Here is a 24,929-nt window from a genome sequence, read left to right on the forward strand (position 1 = left end):
AATAAGCGCCTAAGTCTTTGTGAAGGTATTAGCGATGTGATCTGCTGTGGAATAGAAATGTTATTCCACAGTGGCAATGCAACACAGGGGTACAGAGAAAACAGAACTGAATTTAAATTGTTAAATACATGAAACCTTGTGCCAGAAATGCACTACAAGGCCACTTTTAACCAAATGTGTCATGTATGTCTGCATATTATATGCATGAACCACTGTGAACCATGCTTTTAGTCATATTTCATCATTTTATATCCATAATACACAAACACTGACAAATCGACAACCACAGCGTTGCCATCGATCAGTGGAATTGCACAAATCCCAAAATATAGCACAGTATTTTCCAGAAACTACACATGTGCCGGACTCCACATTGTTTCATTTAATCAACAGCTATGAAAACAAATGGATAAAATGTGGAATTAGGGACTAAACTCTAAGTAGTGTCTGGTCTTTGGGTTTAACAATTAAACAATCAAATCAAATAATTCCATCAAGATATCAACGAAAATGTATAATTCCCCAATCAGTTTACCCACAAAGTGGACACTGTCTTCAACATCCTGACTACACTGCTGCTATCTAATATACACAGATCAGCCACAACATTAAAACTACCACTAATAACCACTAATATTGTGTTGCTCCCCCTCATGCCGCTAAAACAGTTCTGACCCGTTGAGGCATGGACTCCACAAGACCATTGTAGGCACCTTCGGGAGGGGTCTGTGGCTACACAGCGCCATACGTAGCAAGCTGTGATGCACTGTGTGTTCTGACTCCTTTCTATCATAGCAGCATTAACTTTTCAGCAATTTGTGCTACAGTAGCTCTTCTGTGGGATCGGACCAGACGGGTAGATTTCACTCCCCACGTGCGTCAATGAGCCTTGGGCGCCCATCACCCTGTCGCTGGTTCACTGGTTGTCCTTCCTTGGACCACTTTTGGGAGGTACTAATCACTGCACAACACCCCCCCCCAACATCTGCCGTTTTGGAGATGCTCTGACCCAGTTGTCTAGCCATCACAATATGTCCCTTGTCAAAGTCGCCCATTTTCCTTGCTTCCAACACATCAACTTCAAGAACTGAATGCTTACTTGCTGCCCAATATATCCCACCCCTTGGCGGGTGCCATTGGAACGAGATGTTATTCACTTTACCTGTCAGTGGTTTTAATGCTGTGGCTGATTGGTGTATACTATACATTATATACTATACACTTGAATATTTGTAGTTTAAGGAACAAAGTGTATAAAATTACTGATCAGTTGTTTTCAAACACAATTATCATCTTTGCAATATCTGAAACCAATTTGGATGAGACATTTAATGATGAATCTGTGTGCATATAAGGGCATATTCTATACAGAAAGGACAGGGCCACGCATGGGGGCGGTGTAGCTTTTTATATTCAATTTCATATTCCGATGAAAGTTAGGGAGGATATTATGTGTAATGAAAATGAGGTGTTATGGCTTCAAGTTAACTTACCTCACATTAAATCTATTTTAGTGGATTATAGGGCACCAAGCTAAAACTGTAATTATTTAGAAGGCAATGTGTGAGATGCTGGGTAAAGTATGTGAATTGAATATGGAAGTTGTTTTTACAGGAGACTTAAATAATTAGATTAGATCATATTAGATTAAACTTTATTGTCATTGCATAAAGTACAAGTACTGAGACAACTAAATGCAGTTTAGCATCTAACCAGAAGTGAGAGAGAAGCAGTAAAGTGCAGCTTATATATTAAATATAAGTATATTGAGTATGAGCAGTATTTACAGAATGATGAGCAGTATAAACAGTATTTACAGAGTGGATATGGATGCACTCAAGTATATTCATTAAGAGGGGTATTAGCAGTATTCACAGAGTGGGTATGAATATGCTACTGTACAATATATACAGTATTAACAGACTGACATTAGTAGAGCCGGTTGTATTAATATCAATAGAAAATCCATAAATAGCTGGGTGTAAGGTTAAGGTGCAATGTGGAAGAGTTCAGTCACTGGAGTGAAGTTGTGTGTGGAAGATGGTGGGGGGGTAATCCAGGTATGGGGGGGGGGTGCTGTCACTGTGGTGTAGAGTTCAGAAGGATGACAGCTGAGGGGAAGAAGCTGTTCCTTGAAACGGCGGTTCCTGTTGCGCCTCTCGGAGGGGAGGAGGGCAAACAGCTTGTGGCTGGGATGAGAGGCGTCTCTGGCGATGCTGCGCACCCTCTGCAGGCACCGCTTGTGCTGGAGAGCCTCAATCGCGGGGAGTGGAGTGCCAGTGATGTGTTGGGAACTTTTTACCAATCTCTGCCAAACCAGAGATTGGTTGAGAAGTCCAGTATCCAGTTGCAGAGGGAGGGGTTGATGTTGAGGTCACCTAGTTTGGTGACCAGTCCGGAGGGGATGATGGTGTTAAATGCTGAGCTGAAGTAGATGAACAGCATTCTCACGTAGGTGTTGTTGTTGTCGAGGTGGGAGAGGGCGGAGTGTAGTGCCGTGGAGACGGTGTCCTTCGGGCACCTGTTCTGGCGGTGAGCAAATTGGTGGGTGTCCAGTGTGGCAGGTAGGCAGGATTTGAGATCAGCCAGGACCTGCCTTTCAAAGCACTTAATGATGGTGGGGGTGAGTGCAACAGGGCGGAGATCGTTTAGGCTCACTGCAGAGCTCTTTTTGGTACCGGCACCATGGTGGTGGTTTTGAAGTACATGGGGACAGCTGCTTGGGCCAGTGACAGCTAGAAGATGTCAGTCAGGACATCAGTCAGCTGCCCAGCACAGGCCCTGAGCACATGGCCAGGAATACCAACAGGGCCAGCAGCTTTACGTGCATTGATCTTGCTTTGTGCGGCATGTAACTCAGTAGGGGAGAGTGTGGTCCGTAGGGAGCACAGCCTTGATGCCTGCCTCCTGGTTGTCCCCGTCGAAGTGAGCGCAGAAGTTGTAGAGCTCATCAGGGAGGGATGCGACGCTGGTTGAGTGAGTGGTGTTGGTGGGTTCGTAATCCGTGATGGCCTGGATGTCCTGCCACATGCATAGGGGGTTGGAGTTGTTGTTAAAGTGCTCGTCGATCCTTATCTTGTGGCTGTAGTTGGCTCTTTTGATGACCCTTTTCAGGTTATCCCTGGCTGTAGACCAGCGTGTCACATGCTTTCACCAGTAGGCAGACCACTCTGTTCATCCGCGGCTTCTGGTTGGGAATGGTGTGATCTGTTTGAGGGTGGTGACATTGTTGATATTAGTATTGATGGAGTCTAGAACGGAGGCGGCATAGTATTCAATGTCTGTGTAGGAGTCCAGGGTGGCCTGAGTGGTAAACATGCTCCAATCGGTGTGTTGGAACCAGTGCTGTAAGACAGAGTCTAGGAACAGTGAGAGGTGGTCAGACTGTCCAATGTGGGGGAGGAGGATGGCTTTGTAATTTGGGGAGTACAGTCTTCAGGTTGGAGTGGTTGAAATCACCTGCAACAATAAAGGCTGCCTCCAGGTGTGTAGTCTGTTGTTTGCTAATGGCAGAATGCAGTTCTTTCATTGCAAGTTTAGGATTAGCATCCGGGGGGATATATGCCGCAGTCATGACAACAGTTGTAAACTCTCTGGGCAGATAGAAAGAGCAGTGACTCTCCATGATGTCATTATCCGTGCACCAAGCTTTGTTAATATAAATGCATAGTCCCCCTCCTCTGCTCTTACTGGAGTCATCAGCTGTTCTGTCGGCCCTGACGATGTAGCGCCCTGGAAGCGCTAACGGGGACGCCGCTGGTAAGCAACGTTGCCATGACAATCATGACGTTGCAATCCATAATCCTTTAATGAGTGGTGATCTGCAAACACAGTTCATCCATTTTGTTCGTCAGAGATTGTACATGGCGAGGAGTTAGCCTTAGCTTAGCCCTCCTCTCTGAACCTCGCCTTTGTTTATGCTCTTGATGCCGCTAGCGACCTCTTCTGGCCGGCGGAGCCGGGTTGGTAGCCTCCGGTGTCCTAATGATCTCAGTGTAGAGCCGGAGATCGCTGACAAAATTATCTAAACTGTGTAATCCAATGTCCAAAAGTTCTTGACGGTTGTACAATATTTTTTCAAGGCTGTTCTGACTGAACCAACTTAAAACTAGTTGGTATACTGTATAACCGCTAATTTGGAGAGACGCTGAGCCTCACATTGTGCACGCACCGCCATCTTGGTTGTAATGACCGGCTCTCACATAATTCCATTAAAACATTCACTGGTTACCATAACTAACGTATGCTGTTTGAAACAAATGGTGACACAACCAACTAGATTAAGCACGGACAACAAGGGTATCAACACATCACCTTGTATCGATCATATTTACTTGAGTGAAGATGCTTTTTGTACCAAGGCTGTATCGGTCCTGGCAGGTTGCAGTGATTACAATGTAGTAGCGATTGCAAGAAAAAGTAAAGTATCCAAAGCCAAGCCAAGAGTTGTGTACAAAAGGTCCTATAGGAGGTTGTCTCAGGATGCTTTCTTGGAGGATATCAGTAATATATGTTGGTGAAACATTTACAATGAAAATGAACCAGATGGAGCACTAAAACTATTTCTTAAACAGTTTCAACAAGTTATTGACAAACATGTACCTGATGGAAGGAAATAGACGGTGAGGACTAGTGGAGCGCCACGGGTTGACAAGGAATTAAAGGGCTAAGAGTGAAGGGGAAGGTCGGTACAGGACGGTAGTGAGACCAGCATTGTTGTAAGGTTTGGAGGCGGTGGCACTGACAAAAAGGCAGGTGGCTGAACTGGAGGTGGCAGAGTTGAGGACGTTGAGATTTTCATTGGGAGTGACAAGGACGGACAGGATTAGGAACGAGTACATTAGAGGGACAGCTCAGGTTGAAGAGTTTGGTGGAGAAGTGAGAGAGGCCAGATTGAGATGGTTTGGACACGTGTGTAGGAGAGATGAGAGTTACACTGGGAGAAGGAGGCTGAGGATGGAGCTGCCAGGCAAGAGGAAAAGAGGAAGCCAAAGAGAAGTTTTATGGAGGTGAGGGAGGAAATGCAAATGGTCGGTGTAGGGAGGAAGATGCGCAGAACAGAAGGTATTGGAGGCAGATGATCCGCTGTGGCGACCCCTAACGGGAGCAGCAGAAAGAGGTACAAGTCTATATGTCTCAGAGGAAAAAGGCAAAGGAAACAGCACAAAAACATGGCTATGCAGACAAAAATACAGTGAACTAAGGAATTATGTCATGAACTCAATCGAGAAAAGAAAAGGAAACAATGTTATCCTCTACAATTAAGCAGAATGAAGAATGATTGGAAAAAGCTTTGGAGTGAAGGGAAGGGAAGAAACACCTCTTCACAGCCACAGACACTTTCATAGAGTGTGGAGGTACCTTTATCACAAAACCCAAAGAAATTGCAAATCACTTGAATGATTACTTCAGAAGCAAGGTGTATAAATTAAGGAAATACTTATCACATGGGACAGACAACAGCTTATCAATTTTTAACATAAAAAATAATATGAGCCATGGGCCGCTTTGGGTTCAGTAAATTAAAAGGGGAAACAGTCGATAAATTAATAAAGTTACAATTCGGTAATGTCAAATAACCAGGGATTGATAATATTGATGATATAAGGATTTTAATGGCTATAGACTATATTGCACGCCCAATTTGTCACCTACTAAATACCAGCCTGAAACAATCCTTGGAAGCAAACCTTATTCCACTTTTCAAAGATAGTAAAATATAATTAAGTGGTCCTAATAGTCATCATATAAGCTTGTTACCAGCACTAGGTAAGATCTTTGACAAGGCAGTATTTGATGAAATACAAGGATACCTCTCAGTAAATAACCTGATAAACTGCATGCTAACAGAAAGGGACACTCCACATGCACAGCTCTAGTGCCAATGACAGATGACCGGTACAGAGATGGACCAGTCCTATTACATTTTGCAGCAGCCTTTGACATCATTGACCACAGCTGTCTTCTTGAAAAGCTGAAGTGTTATGGATTTAGACCATCTGCAGCTGCCTGGATGGAATTCCTTTTAACCATTTTATCTGCATGGCATAAGAGAGTGAGTGAGAAAGTGTCCCTGTTACACATGGTGTTTTTGGTTTCGTTCAATAAGGAAATGCAGCGGTACGGCGACGCATAGCAAAGCGCAGATCAGGGGCGCCCGCAGGGCATCGAGGAGGCGTTCCTCATATGCATATCTCGCCCAGAAAATCCGCTAACTCGATGCCCATTCATGCTTTAAAAAAAAAAAGCCCACCTGATAAAAAGGGCACCATGGACATCAAGCCGCAAAGGAGCAGGAGGTCGGGCAGGGAAGAGGGAAGTACGTGCTATTGATGTGAGTACCCTTGTTCTGTACTAGCTGTAGTTTACTCAAATCTTTTTATTGTGGCATTCGCGCATATTATCTGGCAGCCATCAAGCTGTGAAAGTGCTTAGTACAAGTTTAGTTAAATTAGGTGTAAAGTGTTTTCTGCATCGCCTTACTACAGCTCATTCTATTGACAATAGTGTCAATGTGTTGTGACCAGGACACTTTGTTGTCGAAGGTGATGCCCAATAGCTTATTTTCCTTTACTTGCTGGATGTGTGTTTAATTAAAAAATAGTTTAAGCTCTGGCTCTTGCTTGAGGGAATGATTTGAACAAATGCTAATCTTTTTGTTTTGGATGTGTGAAGTATCAGTTTATTTTCAAGTATCCATTTTCCGATAATATCTCAAGATGGCAGTCAGATCAGCAGGCGTTGTTGCTGATGCATGTATTGTAGTGTCATCTGCACACAGCGTTAATTTAGCATGTTATTGTTTATTTATTTATTTATTCATACATTTATTTATTTTTGGTATTGTTTCTTAACTCACCTCCATGACTCCTTCCGTAGACCACCAGGGATCCGTTGCGGAGGCCAGCGAACAAGAAGTTGGGTGAGTGCTTCAGGCAGAGCACAGGGCAGCCCTGCGGGGTGCGGAGGGTCAGCAGGCACTGAGCTGCCGGGTCAATACCTCCATACACCAGGATGCTGCAGGAAGGAAAGAAAAAGACGAAAAAGGGATGAAGGAGAGAGAGGGGGGGGAGTGATGAACGAGCCTCATTTGAGATGACAGAGTGGCTGCTTTTCACGCCGTTTGGTTTAACCGCGCACTTTGTCTTTCTTGGGTTTTGAAACGTTCCTCGAGAATGACAAATACACACCCTCCTCTTTGAATTTGTTTTGTTTTCGTTTTTTCTTCTCATCTTTCATGAAGAAAATGTTCAGCAGGATCGGAGTCAACTGTCCGTGCAATATATCCAAATAAAACTGATAACTGATAACATTTATCCTGTACAATAACAGTTTTATAACACTGTTTTTACAGAGTCTGTAATACATTGTTATAATACTGACTCTGTTATAACAGTGCTATAACATTGGGGCTGCAATAAAAGTGTTATAGCATTATTATTACAGTGTTAGTCAGTCTGTAATAAGTAACTACATAGTGATAATTTATACCTTCCAAAAAACATTTTATTTCCTTTATTCCGTGGACAGGCACTTGGGGAAACAAGGTGAATTCTGGCGAGTCAGCCTAAATAAAGTGCAGACTGCAGGGACCCTGCACACACACAAATAAATAAAAATAAGCTGCATAATATTCCAAAGTGGTAATATCATGGCTGAATCTAAAATGCAAGTCGTGCAGTTTTGCCTGACTAAGGAAATAATTAATTCTCTTTGACTGTGACACTACGATCCACCATTACTCACAGTGGACATCTGGAAATATATTGGATTGGGAAAAAAATATATAAATATAAATATGAAATAAAAGAGTGATGTGACTATCGGTGCAGTGGAATCAGAGGAAAATGTGTCGATATCCGAACCTCAGCAGAGCAAAACCAACGCAGTTTGATAGGGATTTACACCAACACCAGCAACACAACAGGCTTTAAGGACAGGGTGTGGTGCTATTTTAAGAAAAATACATGTCTCAGTTATTTTAAGTATTCATAATGATTTTATTAAGTGCACGCAGAGACCTGTGCAATTAATACGTCATTACAACCTTGTAATGTTTTTTCATATTTCAAAATTGTTTTACATTTATTTGTAAATATATTGTATATACGGCATATTCTGTACATTTTTTTATTTCAGTATATTTTGTATTTTATGCCCCGGGCCCCCAGAGAAGGAGCAACCCCGACACCTGGCCCTGAGGAGCACAACCCAGTCCCAGGGAGCGCGAGGGGACCCCGGACCCCTGAGGTGCACACATACAACCCACCCCATGTGTAGGCACAAGACGCAGGTGCAGAACCCGGTCCGCAGACACCAGGCGTGGACCGCAGGCCCGGAGCCAGGCTCAGCATCGACGGGCCGACACCCTGCCCAAAACGACCCCCATGTCCACCCGTGCCCCGCACAAGAGCGCGGAGACAGGTGAAGCGCAACCAGAACAACGCAGGGCGCAGCAGGCCGAGAGACGGCCACCCGGACCCCCCCCCCGGAGGCCTCAACCTACAGCAACCAGCCTCTGCTACGCTGGGCCGCTTGTTGCCTGATTCAATCTCTAAATGTTTTAAGTGACAAAGAAACCAGTAAAGAAACCAAAAAAAAAAATAATAAAAACTTAAAATAAATAAAAAAATAAATAAAAAAAAATAATAAAAAAAAATAATAAAATTGATCTCACCTTCCGTCGTCCAAACCGACACAGATGGTGTTCCCGACACTGGCGGGGGGCGTCTGATCAGGCTCACGCACGTACTCCATGCAGCGCACGGCGGAGCTGAGCTGCAGGCTCTTGACGGCTCGCGGGGTGGGCCTGTTCAGGGAGAAGATCTCCAGCTGCCCCCGGGATCCATCCCCTCCACCCGCCACCTTCAGGACGGAGAGAGAGAGAGAGAGAGAGAGAGAGAGAGAGAGAGAGAGAGAGAGAGAGAGAGAGAGAGAGAGAGAGAGAGAAAACACTCCTGTAAAAGGTCAAGACTCCATGTTAGCTCGGATAAATGGATTGAATCATTGCTTCATCAGGAATAAAACACAAGAGAGACAAATCTAAAAGAGATACAGAGTTAGGTTTCCCAGTATTTACTCCCAAGTGCCTCCTCATTTCTCTGGGATGCATTTATAATATAACTAATATTATAGATTGAGGACATATGCATTCGACCCCAATTACATAGTGATAATAGTAATTAAATAGTAATAATATATACCATATACAGTATATACTGTATATGCCTATAATGTATCCATTTCTCCATTACTAATATCCCCGCATTATTGTTAATTTACTCATACTATATTTATGTACATTGTTTATTTCATGTATTTGACAATTTCTGTTCTTGATTTTTTCGGTATTTATATACTTGGCTATTTTTTTTATGACAATTTTTGTATTCTTGGCTATTTTCTTTGTGTATTTGCCTATGTTTGTATATTTGGCTATTTTTGGTTTATGCCAATATATACTGTATAGTTCTAGTGCAGTGGCCATTCAAAACATGCCTGTTTGTGAAAGCGGCGGCAACTTGCGGAGAAAAACACCGAGAAAACACACCCTAGTTCTGATTTTGGATAAACTTGCTGTTCGCTTGCTTATTCAAAGTTTATTAATATTACACGTGTCACGTGTCTGCACCAAAGATGCCAGTTCGGAACGGACCATATGCCCGCCGCTGCCTCGCTGTTTCTCACGGGAAGCCCCTCCCCCTGCTGGCTCGCTGTTTATTGAAAGTTTATTAATATTCCATGTGTTGCATGTCCAAATTGTACCAAATTCGACACTGCACGTCCTTGGGTCCCCAGTAATACACCCGCCAAGTGTGAAGTAGATCGGATGAATACATACAAACATGTTCCTGATTCCTTCCTAAATGACCAACCAACCAACTATTCAACCACTCGATTGTCCGACCACTATTCAACAACCCGAACCTCTCTCTCTCTCTCTCTCTCTCTCTCTCTCTCCCCCTCTCCCTAGCTCTCTCTCTCTCTCTCTCTCTCTCTCTCTCTCTCTCTCTCTCTCTCTCTCTCTCTCATGGAGAACGGAGTCTGTACAGCAATGCATCAATCTTTACCACGACAAATTCTGCTTCTGATAGAAACAGTACATGCGGTTGTCCGCAGGGGGTGGTATCTTCACGCAAAACCAAAACTGCTTGTGAATTGATTTAACCGTCAATTTCAGCGAGACTCATTTTTCGTATGCAATTCAAAAGTGTTTACATTGCGTTATTGCACTGTTAAGTCAAACCAACATAAATGAAGAACAAACACAGTGATCAGAAGCACAGACAGTTTCCCTTCCAGTCAGCATTTCAGAGTTCAAATAAAATTTCCTGCGCTCTTATTAACTAACGCTAAGAAACTTAAACTTAGCGTAAGCGACCGACATACCCACCAACCAGTCAACCACCCGATCAACCGAACAACTCATCGACGACCAACAAACCATCGATTCAACCATCCGATTGACGACCAACCAGCCGACCGACCAATCAACCATTCAACCCGCTGACCAATTGACCAAGCAAGCAACAATTCAACCACCTGACCAGTCGACCAAGCAAGCAACAATTCAACCACCCGACCAAGCAACCAACAATTCAAACACCTGACCAATCGACCAAGCAAGCAACAATTCAACCACCCAACCAGTCGACCAAGCAAGCCACAATTCAACCACCCAACCAGTCGACCAAGCAAGCAACAATTCAACCACCCGACCAACCAACCAACAATTCAACAACCCGACCAATCGACCAACCAACCAACAATTCAACCACCCTACCAGTCGACCAACCAACCAACAATTTAGGTACCCAACCAGTCGACCAACCAACCAACAATTCAACCACCCGACCAGTCGACCAAGCAACCAACAATTCAACCATCCGAACAGTCGACTAAGCAACCAACAGTTCAACCACCCGACCAGTCAACTAACCAACCAACAATTCAACCACCCAACCAGTCGACCAACCAACCAACAGTTCAACCACTCAAACAGTCGACCAACCAACCAACAGTTCAACCACCCGACCGATCGACCGACCAACCAACAATTCAACCACCCAACAAATCGACCAAGCAACCAACAATTCAACCATCCGAACAGTCGACTAAGCAACCAACAGTTCAACCACCCGACCAGTCAACTAACCAACCAACAATTCAACCACCCAACCAGTCGACCAACCAACCAACAGTTCAACCACTCAAACAGTCGACCAACCAACCAACAGTTCAACCACCCGACCGATCGACCGACCAACCAACAATTCAACCACCCAACAAATCGACCAAGCAACCAACAATTCAACCATCCGAACAGTCGACTAAGCAACCAACAGTTCAACCACCCGACCAGTCAACTAACCAACCAACAATTCAACCACCCAACCAGTCGACCAACCAACCAACAGTTCAACCACTCAAACAGTCGACCAACCAACCAACAGTTCAACCACCCGACCGATCGACCGACCAACCAACAATTCAACCACCCAACAAATCGACCGACCAACCAAGCAACTATTCAACCACCCAATCGACCGACCAACCAATCAACCGATCAACTGACCAACCAACCAGGTATTAAACCACTTGATCATCTGACCAACTATTCAACAACCCAATCGACCGACCAGCCAAACAACCACCCAAAGGTAAAAAACATAATAGAAGGGAACAAATATCGCCAAGATCCTGCCTTTAGCGCCTCAGCTAAACCGCTACAAAACATGAGCTAATTAGCATTTAGACGTTATATCCCCATATGGGCAGAAATAAAGCTCTCTAGAAACAACTTTCAAGCCAGCAAAGAACGTTTCACCTGATAGAAATGGTCGATAATTGCTGGCAGCCATAACAAACGGGGCTAAGTGCTAGCTGGAATACAGGCCTGATTGTGTATGTATCACATTTGTATTGGCCTTGTGTCAGGCCTGCCGATGCTAACGCTAATGCAGAGGACGTGATCTCCTGAACCTGAATCTCTGAAGCAATTTCAATTAGGCTCAAGTTGCTCCCATTTCGGTACAATTAAAGTGTCGCTGCAGCTTTTCCAAAATGATTCCATTCATTACTCTCGCATGAGATGAGATGAGGCCCGGGCGGATGTCCAGCTGCAAAAGCATAAGAGGAACTGAAATAGGGAAAGGAAAGGAAATGAACTGAAATAAAATGTAATAAACAACCCCCCAAACAAATAAAAAAATTAAACGAACAAAACAAAAAAATATATCTTGAACAAGAAGCAAAAAGCAGATTAAAATAAAACCAACAACCCCCGGTCCCAAAAATTTAACAAAATAAACAACAACAAAAAGTCACAACAAATCAGCTGCTTCCCTGCCAGAGTAGAGGGAAATAAAATGAAACACAACAACAACAAAAAACAAACAAAAAACCTAACAAAGATCAGCTGCTTCCCAGACACAGTGATCCTCAGTCTGTGAATGTGACTGGGGCTAAATATAGTCTTTAGCTCTTCCCCTCAATGCTCACCCTTATTTGCATGCAATCATTTGTTTGATTTGTATCAGCATGCAGGATCTGGATGGAACAGTCCCCCCGGGCTGCACAGAGCCAGCCAGAACAAATAACGGGCTGATGCACGGGGGAGGGCAAAAAAAAAAAAAAAAAAAAAAAGGGGGGGATGAAAAAGGGGGAAGAGAGGGAAGACGTATCTTGCAGGCATCCAAAAAACACAAAACACACAACACACGAGTGGTGTAACGGATCGTAATTGATCCGTACGGATCGCCCCCCCCCCCCACGGTTTCGGCTCGCATGTGAACCACGGATCAATTGTAAAATTTAACCATCGTAGTGAAATACAGTTTTACTGCCGCTGTTACTTTTTAAGGTTGTAATTACATAAATCTCGACGCAGGGTTGCAGTGAAAAGAATATAGACAAGACAGATGCGAGCTGTTTTACCCCTGAAGCGCAATGATTGGTTCATGGGAGGTGTCACGATTCCGGTACCAAATCTAATTGAAATGAGCGTATAAGCGTTTTGAGATTCGCCCCGTAATTTTGGGGGTAACATCGTCCGACATGAATGTGATCTCTAATGTAACGTTTTCTGAAAATAAACTGTGCTCTGTATGGCTGAAGCGGAGATTTGGGGAGGGGGGGGGGACGCAAACCGAAGCTGCTGGAGCTGGAGCTCAGCTGGAGCGCAGTTTGTGCCTTCTAATAATTTAAAGGAAAAGTGTGCTCCGATTCAATCAAATATAATATTTGACAATATGTCCACCTGATTCTTCACTTGAGAGGGCAGAACAGAGACCGGCAGCTTGTGAGAAGTGCCGGTACGCACCGGTACACACTCCATAAGAGTAGTTATTGTTACGGATATGATTTGGATTGTGATATAAAAGATAAGATAATAATTTTTAACGGAACATTGATGCTGTGACATGATGAGTAGAATTGGGGAAAAAGTGGGATTAAAGAAGAACAGACACAGTGGACTGAGGAGAATGGACGCACTTGCAGTAGTGTTGAAAGGTTTGTCTGTTTTCAGTGAGCCGGATGATCTAGCTCATTGAAAAGAGCCAGCTCTTAGGGCTCTTTGTTTCAATTCATTCCACAACAAAAACAATAACATTAATTATAATGATTTATTAAATTGGGAGAAGGATGCTGAAGATGGAGCTGCCAGGCAAGAGGAAAAGAGGAAGGCCAAAGAGGAGATTTATGGATGTGGTGAGGGAGGACATGCAGGCGGTCAGTGTAAGGGAGGAAGATGCGCAGAACAGAAGGTATTGGAGGCAGATGATCCGCTGTGGCGACCCCTAACGGGAGCAGCAGAAAGGAAAAGAAGAAGAAGAAGAATGTGACTGGACTCAAAGTTATGTATTGAGAAACATGTGCTTTCTTTATCAACCAAGCCTCGATAGGGTTAGTGTTGAAAAAAATACATACATTTAAATCGAATCGAATCGTTTATTAAGAGATACAGACTTCTCTACAACAACGAAAAATGATCCGATCCGTGACTCAAAAGCGTGATGCGATCCGAACCGTGAATTTTGTGATCGGTTGCACCCCTACAACACCCACTGCTTCAAGTGACTCCGTGGAGCCACAGCCAGAGGCAGGGCACCCCCTGCCCCTGCCTTCCCCAAATCCGCACTACTCCTCTATTGTCAAATTCACATTCACAACCAACCACCAAAACAAACAACCAACCAAACGACCGACTGACCACCGCTCAACCAACCACCCAATCAATCACCGAACTAACCACCCGACCAACCATCCAACCTACCAACAGACCAACCAACTACCCAACCTACCAACCAACCAATCTACCAACCCACCGACCAACCATCCAACCTACCACCCAATCATCCAACCTACCACCCAACCAACCAACCAACCAACCAATCTACCAACCCGCAACCAAACACCCAACCGACCATCCAACCAACAGACCAACCTCACCCCACCCCATCTCTCTTGGCCTCCTCTTCTTGATCGAATTCTCAGACAGATCCAGTGAAATGACTCTGCCTTGAGAAAGTCATCAGTGCTTATTTAGAGGAATTGATATCTGGAGGGTCGCCCGTGTGTGCACGTATTCCTCTTTTTTTCTGCCAGGAAGCAAAAAATAAATAAAAAATACTTCCCTGACAGTAAATGCCCTGCCAGCAATCATTAGACGACCCAGCACGAAGCGGTGAAGAAAATAAACACGGGTAAACACAAGACACGGTCGTCGGCCATAGTTCAATTGTATTTACCACATTTACTACATCGAGGGGACGAAGGGGATGGGTCAGCAGACCATCGATTTGCTCAGACGCAAAAAGGCGTTTAAAAACCCTGAGGAATGCAGGCTTCTGCTTTCTAAATACGCATGTTATGATGGGGAAAGTGGGATGAGGAAGGTGAAGGCAAAGAGGGGATGAGGCTGATTAGAAACAATGTCACCGCTCTGATCAAAGCCCGTAGAAATCCCTGCCGCCCATCGCACTGCAACATGATTAGTGTCATCTCTGATTTGACAAGGCTGCCAGGAAGGTGGAGGCAAGCGGGGGTGGGAACACTTAGCCATGTGTTCATGCTTCCTGGGATCCACAGGCCTTCTTTCCTTTCGAGTTCCGTATAGCAAGGCAGAGGAACGCCAACTCCTGGATTATACTTTGCACACTGGACATCTAATCCCTCCTTCGAGTATTAATTGATTAATTTGTTCTCAGTTCTCCAAAAAACACAAAATAACTGTTTAAAGACCACGATGTGGCTCAAATCTAAGTGGGGTACATGTTCAGCAGGGGAACCAGTGTCATCGATATGAAGAAGAATGTGCCCTTGAGTCTATTTACAGAATACAACTGCCGTCTTGACATTGTCAAGGAACACTCTGCCCGGAGTGGGAGGACAAAGAAGGTCGGGAAATGAAATGAGCATGAGCTAATCTTATGTCCTCCGAGAGGACTCCAAAGGTCAAGTCCTGGCTCCGCTTCCAAGCTTGGATACACTACTTATTATTTATGTTTTTGAGAAGGATAGATAGACAGATATACAGATAGATGGATAAATGGGTATATGGAAAGATGGATAGCGCAATGGATAGTGATAGATAGAGCGATAGATAGATGGATGGATAGATGGGTAGATAGATGGATAGATGAGTAGGTATATGAATACATGGATAGATGACAGATGGAGAGATGGATTGATGATAGATGGATACATGGATAGATGATAGATGGATACATGGATAGATGGTAGATGGATAGATGATACATGGTGTGGTTGTTGGGGTGGTGTGGTTTGAGCAGTCAAACCTGTCTTAATGCCCATGATCAGCGTGGCTGTACACCTGTTGTTCGTTAGAGTAATCAATGGGCAACAGGTAAAGCCCCCATCCCCACACAGGCAAAAAACTGTCAAAAAAAAAAAGTAAATCTGCTCCAGGCTTGTTCCATCTAGCCCCCTCTCTACAATAAACTGCTGTGTTTCCTACTCCATTGCCTGTGTCTCGGTGTCCGAGGGCCCTGGAAACTGGCAAACTGCCACAGATGGATAGAGGGGTATATGGGTAGATGATAAGTGGGTATATGAATAGATGATAGGTGGCTAGATGGATAGACGATTGAGGGTGTGAGAGAAAAATGCACATGATCAATTCTTTTAATGACGCTTTACATGTTTTATATAGGACAATAGCCTTTTTGTATGTTACATAGCTTTTAAAACACATTGCCTTGGGGTTTTTAATGAGTCTCTCAGAGTTTATATAAAGAGACTCCTCTTCTCACTACGCCTACTGTAGTATTGAAAAAACAGATGGATAAATGGGGATATGGGTTTAAAGATAGAGAGATAGATAGATAGATGCAACACTACTAGGGTTTAATCCCTGGAAACAGGATTCCTGGAAATGCCCATCCAAACCATTTGCTGGGAAATATATAATAACAGGTATTTATTATTCTTATTCTTATTTAAAAAACATATTGGAAAAGGTCTATATTTAGAAGATATTTGGGCCTAAAGTTTATGCAACAGCTGTGTGTACACTGCATGTGGCGGTGGAACACACTGAACGCTTATTGTAAATTATATACACAAAGTATTTTTGTTTTAATTAGGGTGATATCTGTTTTATTTATAATAGACCTGAGTATATTTTGCTTTATTACGTAGTCAATTTTGTATTATTGTAGGCCATTTTGTTATATTTTATTTTAGCATAGGCCTTTCTCTAATTTTATAGGCTATGATTTTGTTACAATGAACGAGCACTGTATTAGGCCTGCCCCGTTTTTAAAATGTTAATTTGCATTTTGAACATGGAGTGCGGCACGCAGGCCGCTGGGATTCACGTATTTGCTTAGATGCACAATTGCACAGGGTTACTTTGAAATGCTTAAGTTAAAAATAAATAAGTGTGCTGTTAACTTTGAGTGATCACTATACTGTATGTAACATGGCTTGGCTGCAGAAGGCTTGCAGTGCGCATCAGCAGCCTCTGAGCGATAACAGAACACGGAATCTCTCTAAGCTTCATAGAATGAGTTGGGAAGTGCCAAATGACTTACTTTAACGAGTTTTGTTTGTTTATACAATGAAGAATTGTCAAATATACTTCCATCCATGAGGCTGATCCCAGCAGACAGTTCACAGGCAATGAACTTGGCATTTCATATTCCTCGCAGGAGTCGCAGCTATAGGGAAATTCAAGCTGCATGCAAAGTTTATATGATGTTCATTCTAATGTTGATTATTATAAATGCTGTTCTTTTGCCTTAATAATTATTAATATCACCAAATAATACACTAAAGAGGTCAGGTTGGGAACCCATTATTTCTCCTTGTTGCATTGAGTGTTGTTTGAAAAATTACCAATGCGTTTTGAGAATAGCTGAAAACAAGTCGATTTCCTGGGATTCCCGGGATAGTGTGCTTATTTTCCCTGGATAGAAAATGTCTCATTTTTGGGAAAAATATGAAACCCTTCTCACTAGCCAGTTCCATTCCGCCTCTAGAAGCAACGTCAGCACAAGGACGTTCGTCGTCTTTTATTTATTTTTTTCCAACCTGTGCTGTCAGCATGCTGGGCATACAACACAGAGTATTTGTGTCATTGCATCAAGGACAGAGTCAGTCTGCAAGTGTAGTTCAAGTTCTCAACCTGCAATGCAACTCTTTATTAATTATTAAATCATCAACAACTGCTGCGATAACTCTGTCCCGTGGACGACCTGTAGGATGACAAGAGCACAGTTTTCGGTTCTGGAGAGCCACCACCAACCTCACTCTTTGGAGAACTATTTACCATGTTTGGGTCTATAAACAACTGATCACTACTCCAAGAGGCGGAGAATCACCACGGTGAGACAAATAAACATAGAACCAAAAATCAACATGTACATGGAAAAACATAAACATTGAAACAGACAACATGTACATGGAAAAATGTGAGCGTCATGAGCTTCATGAACTGGCTTTCTTGGTGAGGCCGAGCGTCAGCTGGAGTGGTGTAAAGCACGCCGCCGTTGGACTCACCAGCTGGCGGCTGATGGAGCAGGGGACCTGCCTGAACGTTGGTGGTGGAGGAGGCTGTTTTTCGCGGTTTGGGCCCTCCGCGTCCGAGTGCTTCAGTACCACACGACAGCGTTGTGGCCACAGTTTGCGGAGGGCCCTGCTCTGTCCCAGCATGTCCCAGAATGCCCCCGTGCACTGAGGGCGGTCCCTAAAGAAATGGTTTATTGACTCTGCTGTGGAAGCACCGGCCTGCAGAGCCCAGACCCTGAACCCCATTCCACACCTTTGGGATGAAGCGGAACGCAGACTGCGAGCCACGCCCCATCGCCCAACATCAGAGCCCAACCTCCGACTTCACCGATGCTCTCGTGTCTGAACGGGAGCAAATCCCCGCAGCCATGTTCCAAAATCCAGTGGAAAGCCTTCCCAGAAGAGTGTGTGTGGTGGGGGGAGGTGTATATATACAGCAGAATAAAGACATTTCATTCCACTCCTCCACATCCTTCATTTCAAAAGTAAAAAGTGAAGGAGGCTTCTCTGATGAAAGCGTCCGTCCAGCTCGGGAAATAGACACAGTAGGGGTTGTAAAAAAAAAAAAAAAAAAAAAAACACAATAAAATAAAATGAAGCCTCAAGATTTGTGCTATTTTCCACCCCTCTGCTTTGCTTAAATCCGCCTGAATTCCCAAAAGTCCTCTCACTCGGCTCATCACAAACCCTCTCTGCGGCGGGAACCCAAAGGTTTAATTCACAGTTTCCTAGCAACATTTACTCCAAGGCACGGCCGGCTTTGCTCTACGGAGCCTGGAGATGAATCTTTTATGAACGGCTTTCAGGAAATCGACAAGGACATCGGGAAAAATGAAAAAAAGGAGCACGGTAATCATGTTAAATGTTTATTATCTTAAATTTAAAAAAAAAAAAATCTTTAATTGTCTATTTTAATCTGGAAAAGTCCTCATGCACTATATATGTAAAGCACCTAGAATCACTTTTGTGTATGAAATGTGCTAAATAAATAAACCCTAATGCCCAAATACTTAAATTAGCAAAGTAAATACTGAACATAAAATAAGATAAAAATCTAATCAAATCAAAAAGGATGAGATATCATTTTATTAATCCCTGGTAGAAACCATTTTCCTTTTTAAAGGTCGATACCTTGTAAAAAAAAAGTTTTTTTTCATCTTTCTTCTTTAAATGATGAGATTGGATCCCAACTTGGTCAAGATCTAATTCTTCTGATTCACTTCTTGTCCTTGTCATCTCGTCGGGTGGCCGGGACTCCAGGCAGCATGGAGCAAGCTGGTTGTTGCCCAGAGGACTCTGCCCCCCTATCACCAGGCTCCGCCCCGAGCACATTTTGATTAGTTTGAAGCGTGACCGCAGTGTCTCCGCCCTTTTCTAACCAACTATTCTGCTTGAAGTTCTCCAGACCTCCGAGAATTTGACACGGAGGTGTGGCAATTCACACTATGCTAACTGGTAGCACGAGGCTAACTAGTAGCACTATGCTGTGCTATTTCTATATCTATTCTGTTTTATTCATATTTCGGTTTCTATTTTTATCCTTTTTTATTTTAGACATTGTTATATTGGAAATTCTATTGTTTTTGCAGCTGAAAATGTGCACAATCTCTGTAGACACTGCCACACGCATTTCACTGCATGACTGTATGCATGTGACATAATAACCTTGAATCTTGCTAACTGGTAGCTCTATGCTAACTGATAGCACTATGCTAACTAGTGATCCCAACATGGCAGGTGTGAGTCAATGAACAGTGCAAGTTACAGTAGCCTGTTGCGGCATTACTAATAAAAGTGAAAAACTTCAAAACACAGGTCCTCCTCACTTAACGACCTGCCTGTTGAACGACCGTTCAGACTTAGCACCAGCTCTCTGACCACTCTGTATTGTGCGCTGCGTGCAATGCATGCGCGTCGCTCAGCGTCAAACAGCTCATCTCACATCAGTCTCTTTCCCGCAGTCTTTCAGTATTAACTACACTGGCGTTCTCAATGGCCACGCCCCCTTACCATGACATAACTCTATATACACTATATATACTATATACACTATATACACTATATACACGCCCCCTTACCATGACATAACTCTATATACACTATATAAACTATATACACTATATACACGCCCCCTTACCATGACATAACTCTATATACACTATATATACTATATACACTATATACACGCCCCCTTACCATGACATAACTCTATATACACTATATATACTATATACACTATATACACGCCCCCTTACCATGACATAACTCTATATACACTATATAAACTATATACACTATATACACGCCCCCTTACCATGACATAACTCTATATACACTATATAAACTATATACACTATATACACGCCCCCTTACCATGACATAACTCTATATACACTATATATACTATATACACTATATACACGCCCCCTTACCATGACATAACTCTATATACACTATATAAACTATATACACTATATACACGCCCCCTTACCATGACATAACTCTATATACACTATATATACTATATACACTATATACACGCCCCCTTACCATGACATAACTCTATATACACTATATATACTATATACACTATATACACGCCCCCTTACCATGACATAACTCTATATACACTATATATACTATATACACTATATACACTATATACACGCCCCCTTACCATGACATAACTCTATATACACTATATATACTATATACACTATATACACGCCCCCTTACCATGACATAACTCTATATACACTATATATACTATATACACTAAAGAGGTCAGGTTGGGAACCCATTATTTCTCCTTGTTGCATTGAGTGTTGTTTGAAAAATTACCAATGCGTTTTGAGAATAGCTGAAAACAAGTCGATTTCCTGGGATTCCCGGGATAGTGTGCTTATTTTCCCTGGATAGAAAATGTCTCATTTTTGGGAAAAATATGAAACCCTTCTCACTAGATATATATACTTTATACACACCCCCTTACCGTTAAATAACATTATATACACTATATACACTATATACCTTTTGACTCTTGACTCTTGATATACACTATATACACTATATTCACGCCCCCTTACCGTGAAATAACATTATATACACTCTATACACTATATACACGCCCCCTTACCGTGAAATAACATTATATACACTATATACACTATATATACTATATACATCTCATCTCATCACTGTTCTCAGTCTCAGTGTCGTTCCTGCAGTCTGTCAGTATTCACTACACTAGTGTGCTCAATGGCCACGCCCCCTTACTGTGAAAGAACACTATATACACTATATACACTATATATACTATATACACTATATACACGCCCCCTTACCATGAAAGAACACTGGTCCTCGCTTATCGACCAATTTGCTTAACGACCTGGTCCTAGGAACCGAACTCGGCCGTTCAGTGATTATCTGTACTCGTATATAGTGTATCCTATAATACAGTGCATTTGTTATGTTTGATATATTTGTGTGCGTGGTACTCACCCAGAGGTAGCCTTGAGGTAGGGACGTGCTCGCTGCAGAGAATCCCAGTAAGGCGCAGTGGACGGGGTTGTGCAGCGCAGCTTGCAGCTACAAAACACAGCGACAGGAGCAGGGCATTAAAAAAGCACATCGTCTGGGTTTCTATTCTGATGTCTCCACGCAAGCCCTTTCCTTTTTTTTTACTTTCGCTTTCTTCCCCCCCCCCCCTGGTGGGGACCCTTTGTTTCCCTCCCATGTCGACCGCTGTGAATGCAGGTGTGTGATGCCTTTTTTTTTTCTATTATTATTATAATTTTTTTTTTTTTACAATAAACGCATTCTCAGCACACTCTTTATGGTAACCATTATGAAAAGGGGGTATTTTGGAAATTTCATATTTTGGAAACATTCAAAGGGTTAAAGATACAATAAAATCAGATTTGTGGAGCTTAAATTACTGGTGAAATATGACCAGCAGGTAACCGGAGCTGAGAGGGCTTGATCGCATGACAGAACACCTCATTTCCTGCCTCTTTTCACCTCCCACTTCACTAAATGTCCTTACTATTCTTAGAATTAATGTTATCTTTTCATTGTGCATTCCTGACTGTGAGTTACTGTGTGCGGGTCTTGGGTCTAGTTAATTGGGCCCAGGTTCAGGGGTGGCTGTTGCTCGTGAGGGAAATTGATGAGCACGGGTTAAATCACGGCTCATGCGCTCTGGTGTCACTCTACTAGACCCAAACATCCTCAACAAACACAACAACTCAAACCAATGGCATGACACAATGGAATACAAATAGAAGAGATGCAAATGAAGCGGTTACTGTATCCTAACAGGGCTGCACGGCGCTCCACTTCTTAAGAACTGTGCAGAACCGTTGCCCGACATGTTTTCCTTCATCTTCGTGAAGTCACACATTGGGTTCCAAGTCTCTGGAAGGGTCCAGTGATTGCACCCGTGCCCAAGATTAAAGCACCAAAATCACTCAAGGAGGCTCATCTCTTGTCATGAAAACCTCAGAGAAGATTAGAAAAGAGGAGATTTTGGGTGCAACTCAAGAAAATTGGATCCACTTCAATTTGCTCACAGGGCAGACAGGGCTACCGAGGATGCCCCAGACTGACTTCTCCGCCTTTAACTGCATCCAACCTCACATTTTAGCAGATGGACATACCGGCGTCCAAAGCATTGACCCTGGATTGATTGGTTCGCTGGTTGACTTTTTAACTGACAGGTCTCAGAGGGTGAAAGTGGATGGCGCTCTATCTGATGCTGTTATCCTCCAGGGGTTCCCCCTAGGTTTGCGTCCTCTCACTGCTGTTATTAGTTTTGTGCACAGATAAGTGTCAGCGTCGTTACGAGGGAAGACATAATCATCAAGTTTGCGGATGATTCTGTCGTCGTGTCCCTGCTCGGTAATGATGAAAATGACCATGGTGCAGTGGTGGATGAGTTTAGTGACGGGTGCAAACACTCCTCCTTGAACATGAATGTGTCTCAAACAAAGGAAATGACAATTGACTTTCGGAAGAAGCCTCCCCTGATTCTTCCTGCTGTTATTTATGGCCAGGATGTTGAAGTTGAACAGTACAATGTCTGGGGACAATAATCGACAAGTTATTAAGTTCACTTTTGAACCAAAGACCAAAGACCCCCACCAAAAACATGCACACATCATCGTCTGACCAGCGATGGACACTCATCACCAGGTCCCCGGGCACGTCCACGAATGCTGCCCACTGCTCCTGGCTGCGCTCCCAGAGGAAGGACAAGCCAGGATGGGTTAAAAGCAGAGGCCTCATTTCACCATCCAAAGCATGTGCATGTGTTGTAGTGTGGTGTGCTGTGTGACAATTAAAGATTCTTCTTCAGAGAATTGTTTTATTTTCCTTTCATTTATTCTGTTCTAACTTTCTCTTTTATTTGCTGGTTTGTGTCGCTTACCTTGAAGAACAGGAGCAGGTTTGAAGGAATGGTCAGAATGTGCAATAAAATGGCACAATTGGAAATTACCTCTCCCTAGTGTACAGAGTTCGAGGCACAAAGAAGGCCCGATAAAAACCTCCTTTTGAATAAAATTATGTAATTCGATCTTTTTCTGTCTGGATTGTTAGTGTGTCGATTGGTGTGATGGTTGTTTTTACCCCTCAGGGATAATAAAGATTACCTTGACCTTTGACATTTCACTGCATATATGTATGAAAGTATGTATATGTATGTGACGAATAAACCTCTTGAATCTTGAATCTTGACCTTGACCAGTGCGATGATTTTATATTTAATTATAATTTCATGTTTTTCACGCCCTCGCTCACAGGTTTTGTTTTCTTAATTTTCATTTTATTTGACTAATATTTATTATTTGATTGACAGTCTTTTGTATTTTTTTTTCAAAAAAAAAAAAAAAAAAAAAGAAGTTGAATTGTTTAAGTTAGTAGTCATTGTCTGAAAAAGCAAATAAAATACACAAGCGTGTATTTAAACCCAAAATAAACCCAAATAAATACAAACAAACAAACAAACAAAAAATACATTTCCACATTTGAAACAAAGCTGCAGATGGACGTCTCCCCCTTTCATCAGGGGGGAGATCAGCGTTACAATACGAGGCGCTGCCATCCAGAAAATGAAATTGATCGAAACCCACCAAAAATATCACTGTGCTTATTATTATTATTATTATTATTATTATTATTATTATTATTATTATTATGGCGAACTCATAGTTAGTGATGGAAGCTTCGCAAATGATTCGGTCGTAGCCAACAACAAATCGTTGAAACAAGTTGTGAGTTGGGAGTCACTCCGGCAAAAGAGTGAATCTTTGACTCGCAAACTCAAAATAATCACTGAGGACTACATTAAACTCCAGGGCAAAAAAAGATTGAGGCATTTGTACTGAGTATGTACAAATAATGACAATTCCGGTTAAAAATATCCTTTGAACCTGGCGACAGAGGGCAAGCATCTAATTGGATAGTAGTGTGTGTGTGTGTGTGTGTGTGTGTGTGCGCGCGCGTGTGTGAGACACGGGTCAGCACTGCCGCACGCCTTTGACTGCTGTGCTACAAGGCGGCAAACATCAATCAAAGGTAATTTATCGCGTCCTTCATTGCGACTCTCGCTCTCTCCCTCTCGGCGGGCATGTTTGCAAACGCACCCGCGAGAAAGACAGCAAAACAAACGAACAAGGAGCACGCTGGCCCGGCGACCCGCTCGCCGGGCCGGGGCTATTTTCTCACCTCGCGTCCCTGTCTCCCTCCATCTAGTCACATCCACCCCCCACCCGTCCCCTAATAATTTTCTTTCCACGTTCGCCTCATTTCTCGCACCCGGCATCCCCTCCGTTCCATCTTCTCTCTCTCGCAGAGCAGTGAGATGTTTCTCTGATAGGTAATTAAGAGACAGC

The 24,929-nt window shown here is 43.1% G+C and overlaps 1 protein-coding gene across 1 annotated transcript in view; it reads right to left on the reverse strand.

Moving 5' to 3' along the window:
- arhgef10la (Rho guanine nucleotide exchange factor (GEF) 10-like a) overlaps positions 1-24,929 on the reverse strand; it is a 178,697-nt gene that overhangs the window by 17,971 nt on the left and 135,797 nt on the right. Inside the window, exons 20-22 of the mRNA XM_080001492.1 lie at positions 21,538-21,624; positions 8,678-8,865; positions 6,860-7,017 (exon numbers count right to left, since the gene is read on the reverse strand). Of these exons, the coding sequence (XP_079857618.1) occupies positions 6,860-7,017; positions 8,678-8,865; positions 21,538-21,624 (433 nt within the window). The remainder of the gene's footprint in view (positions 1-6,859; positions 7,018-8,677; positions 8,866-21,537; positions 21,625-24,929) is intronic.

Source organism: Zeus faber (assembly GCF_960531495.2).
Source record: "Zeus faber genome assembly, chromosome: 5".
Classification (NCBI taxonomy): domain Eukaryota; kingdom Metazoa; phylum Chordata; class Actinopteri; order Zeiformes; family Zeidae; genus Zeus; species Zeus faber.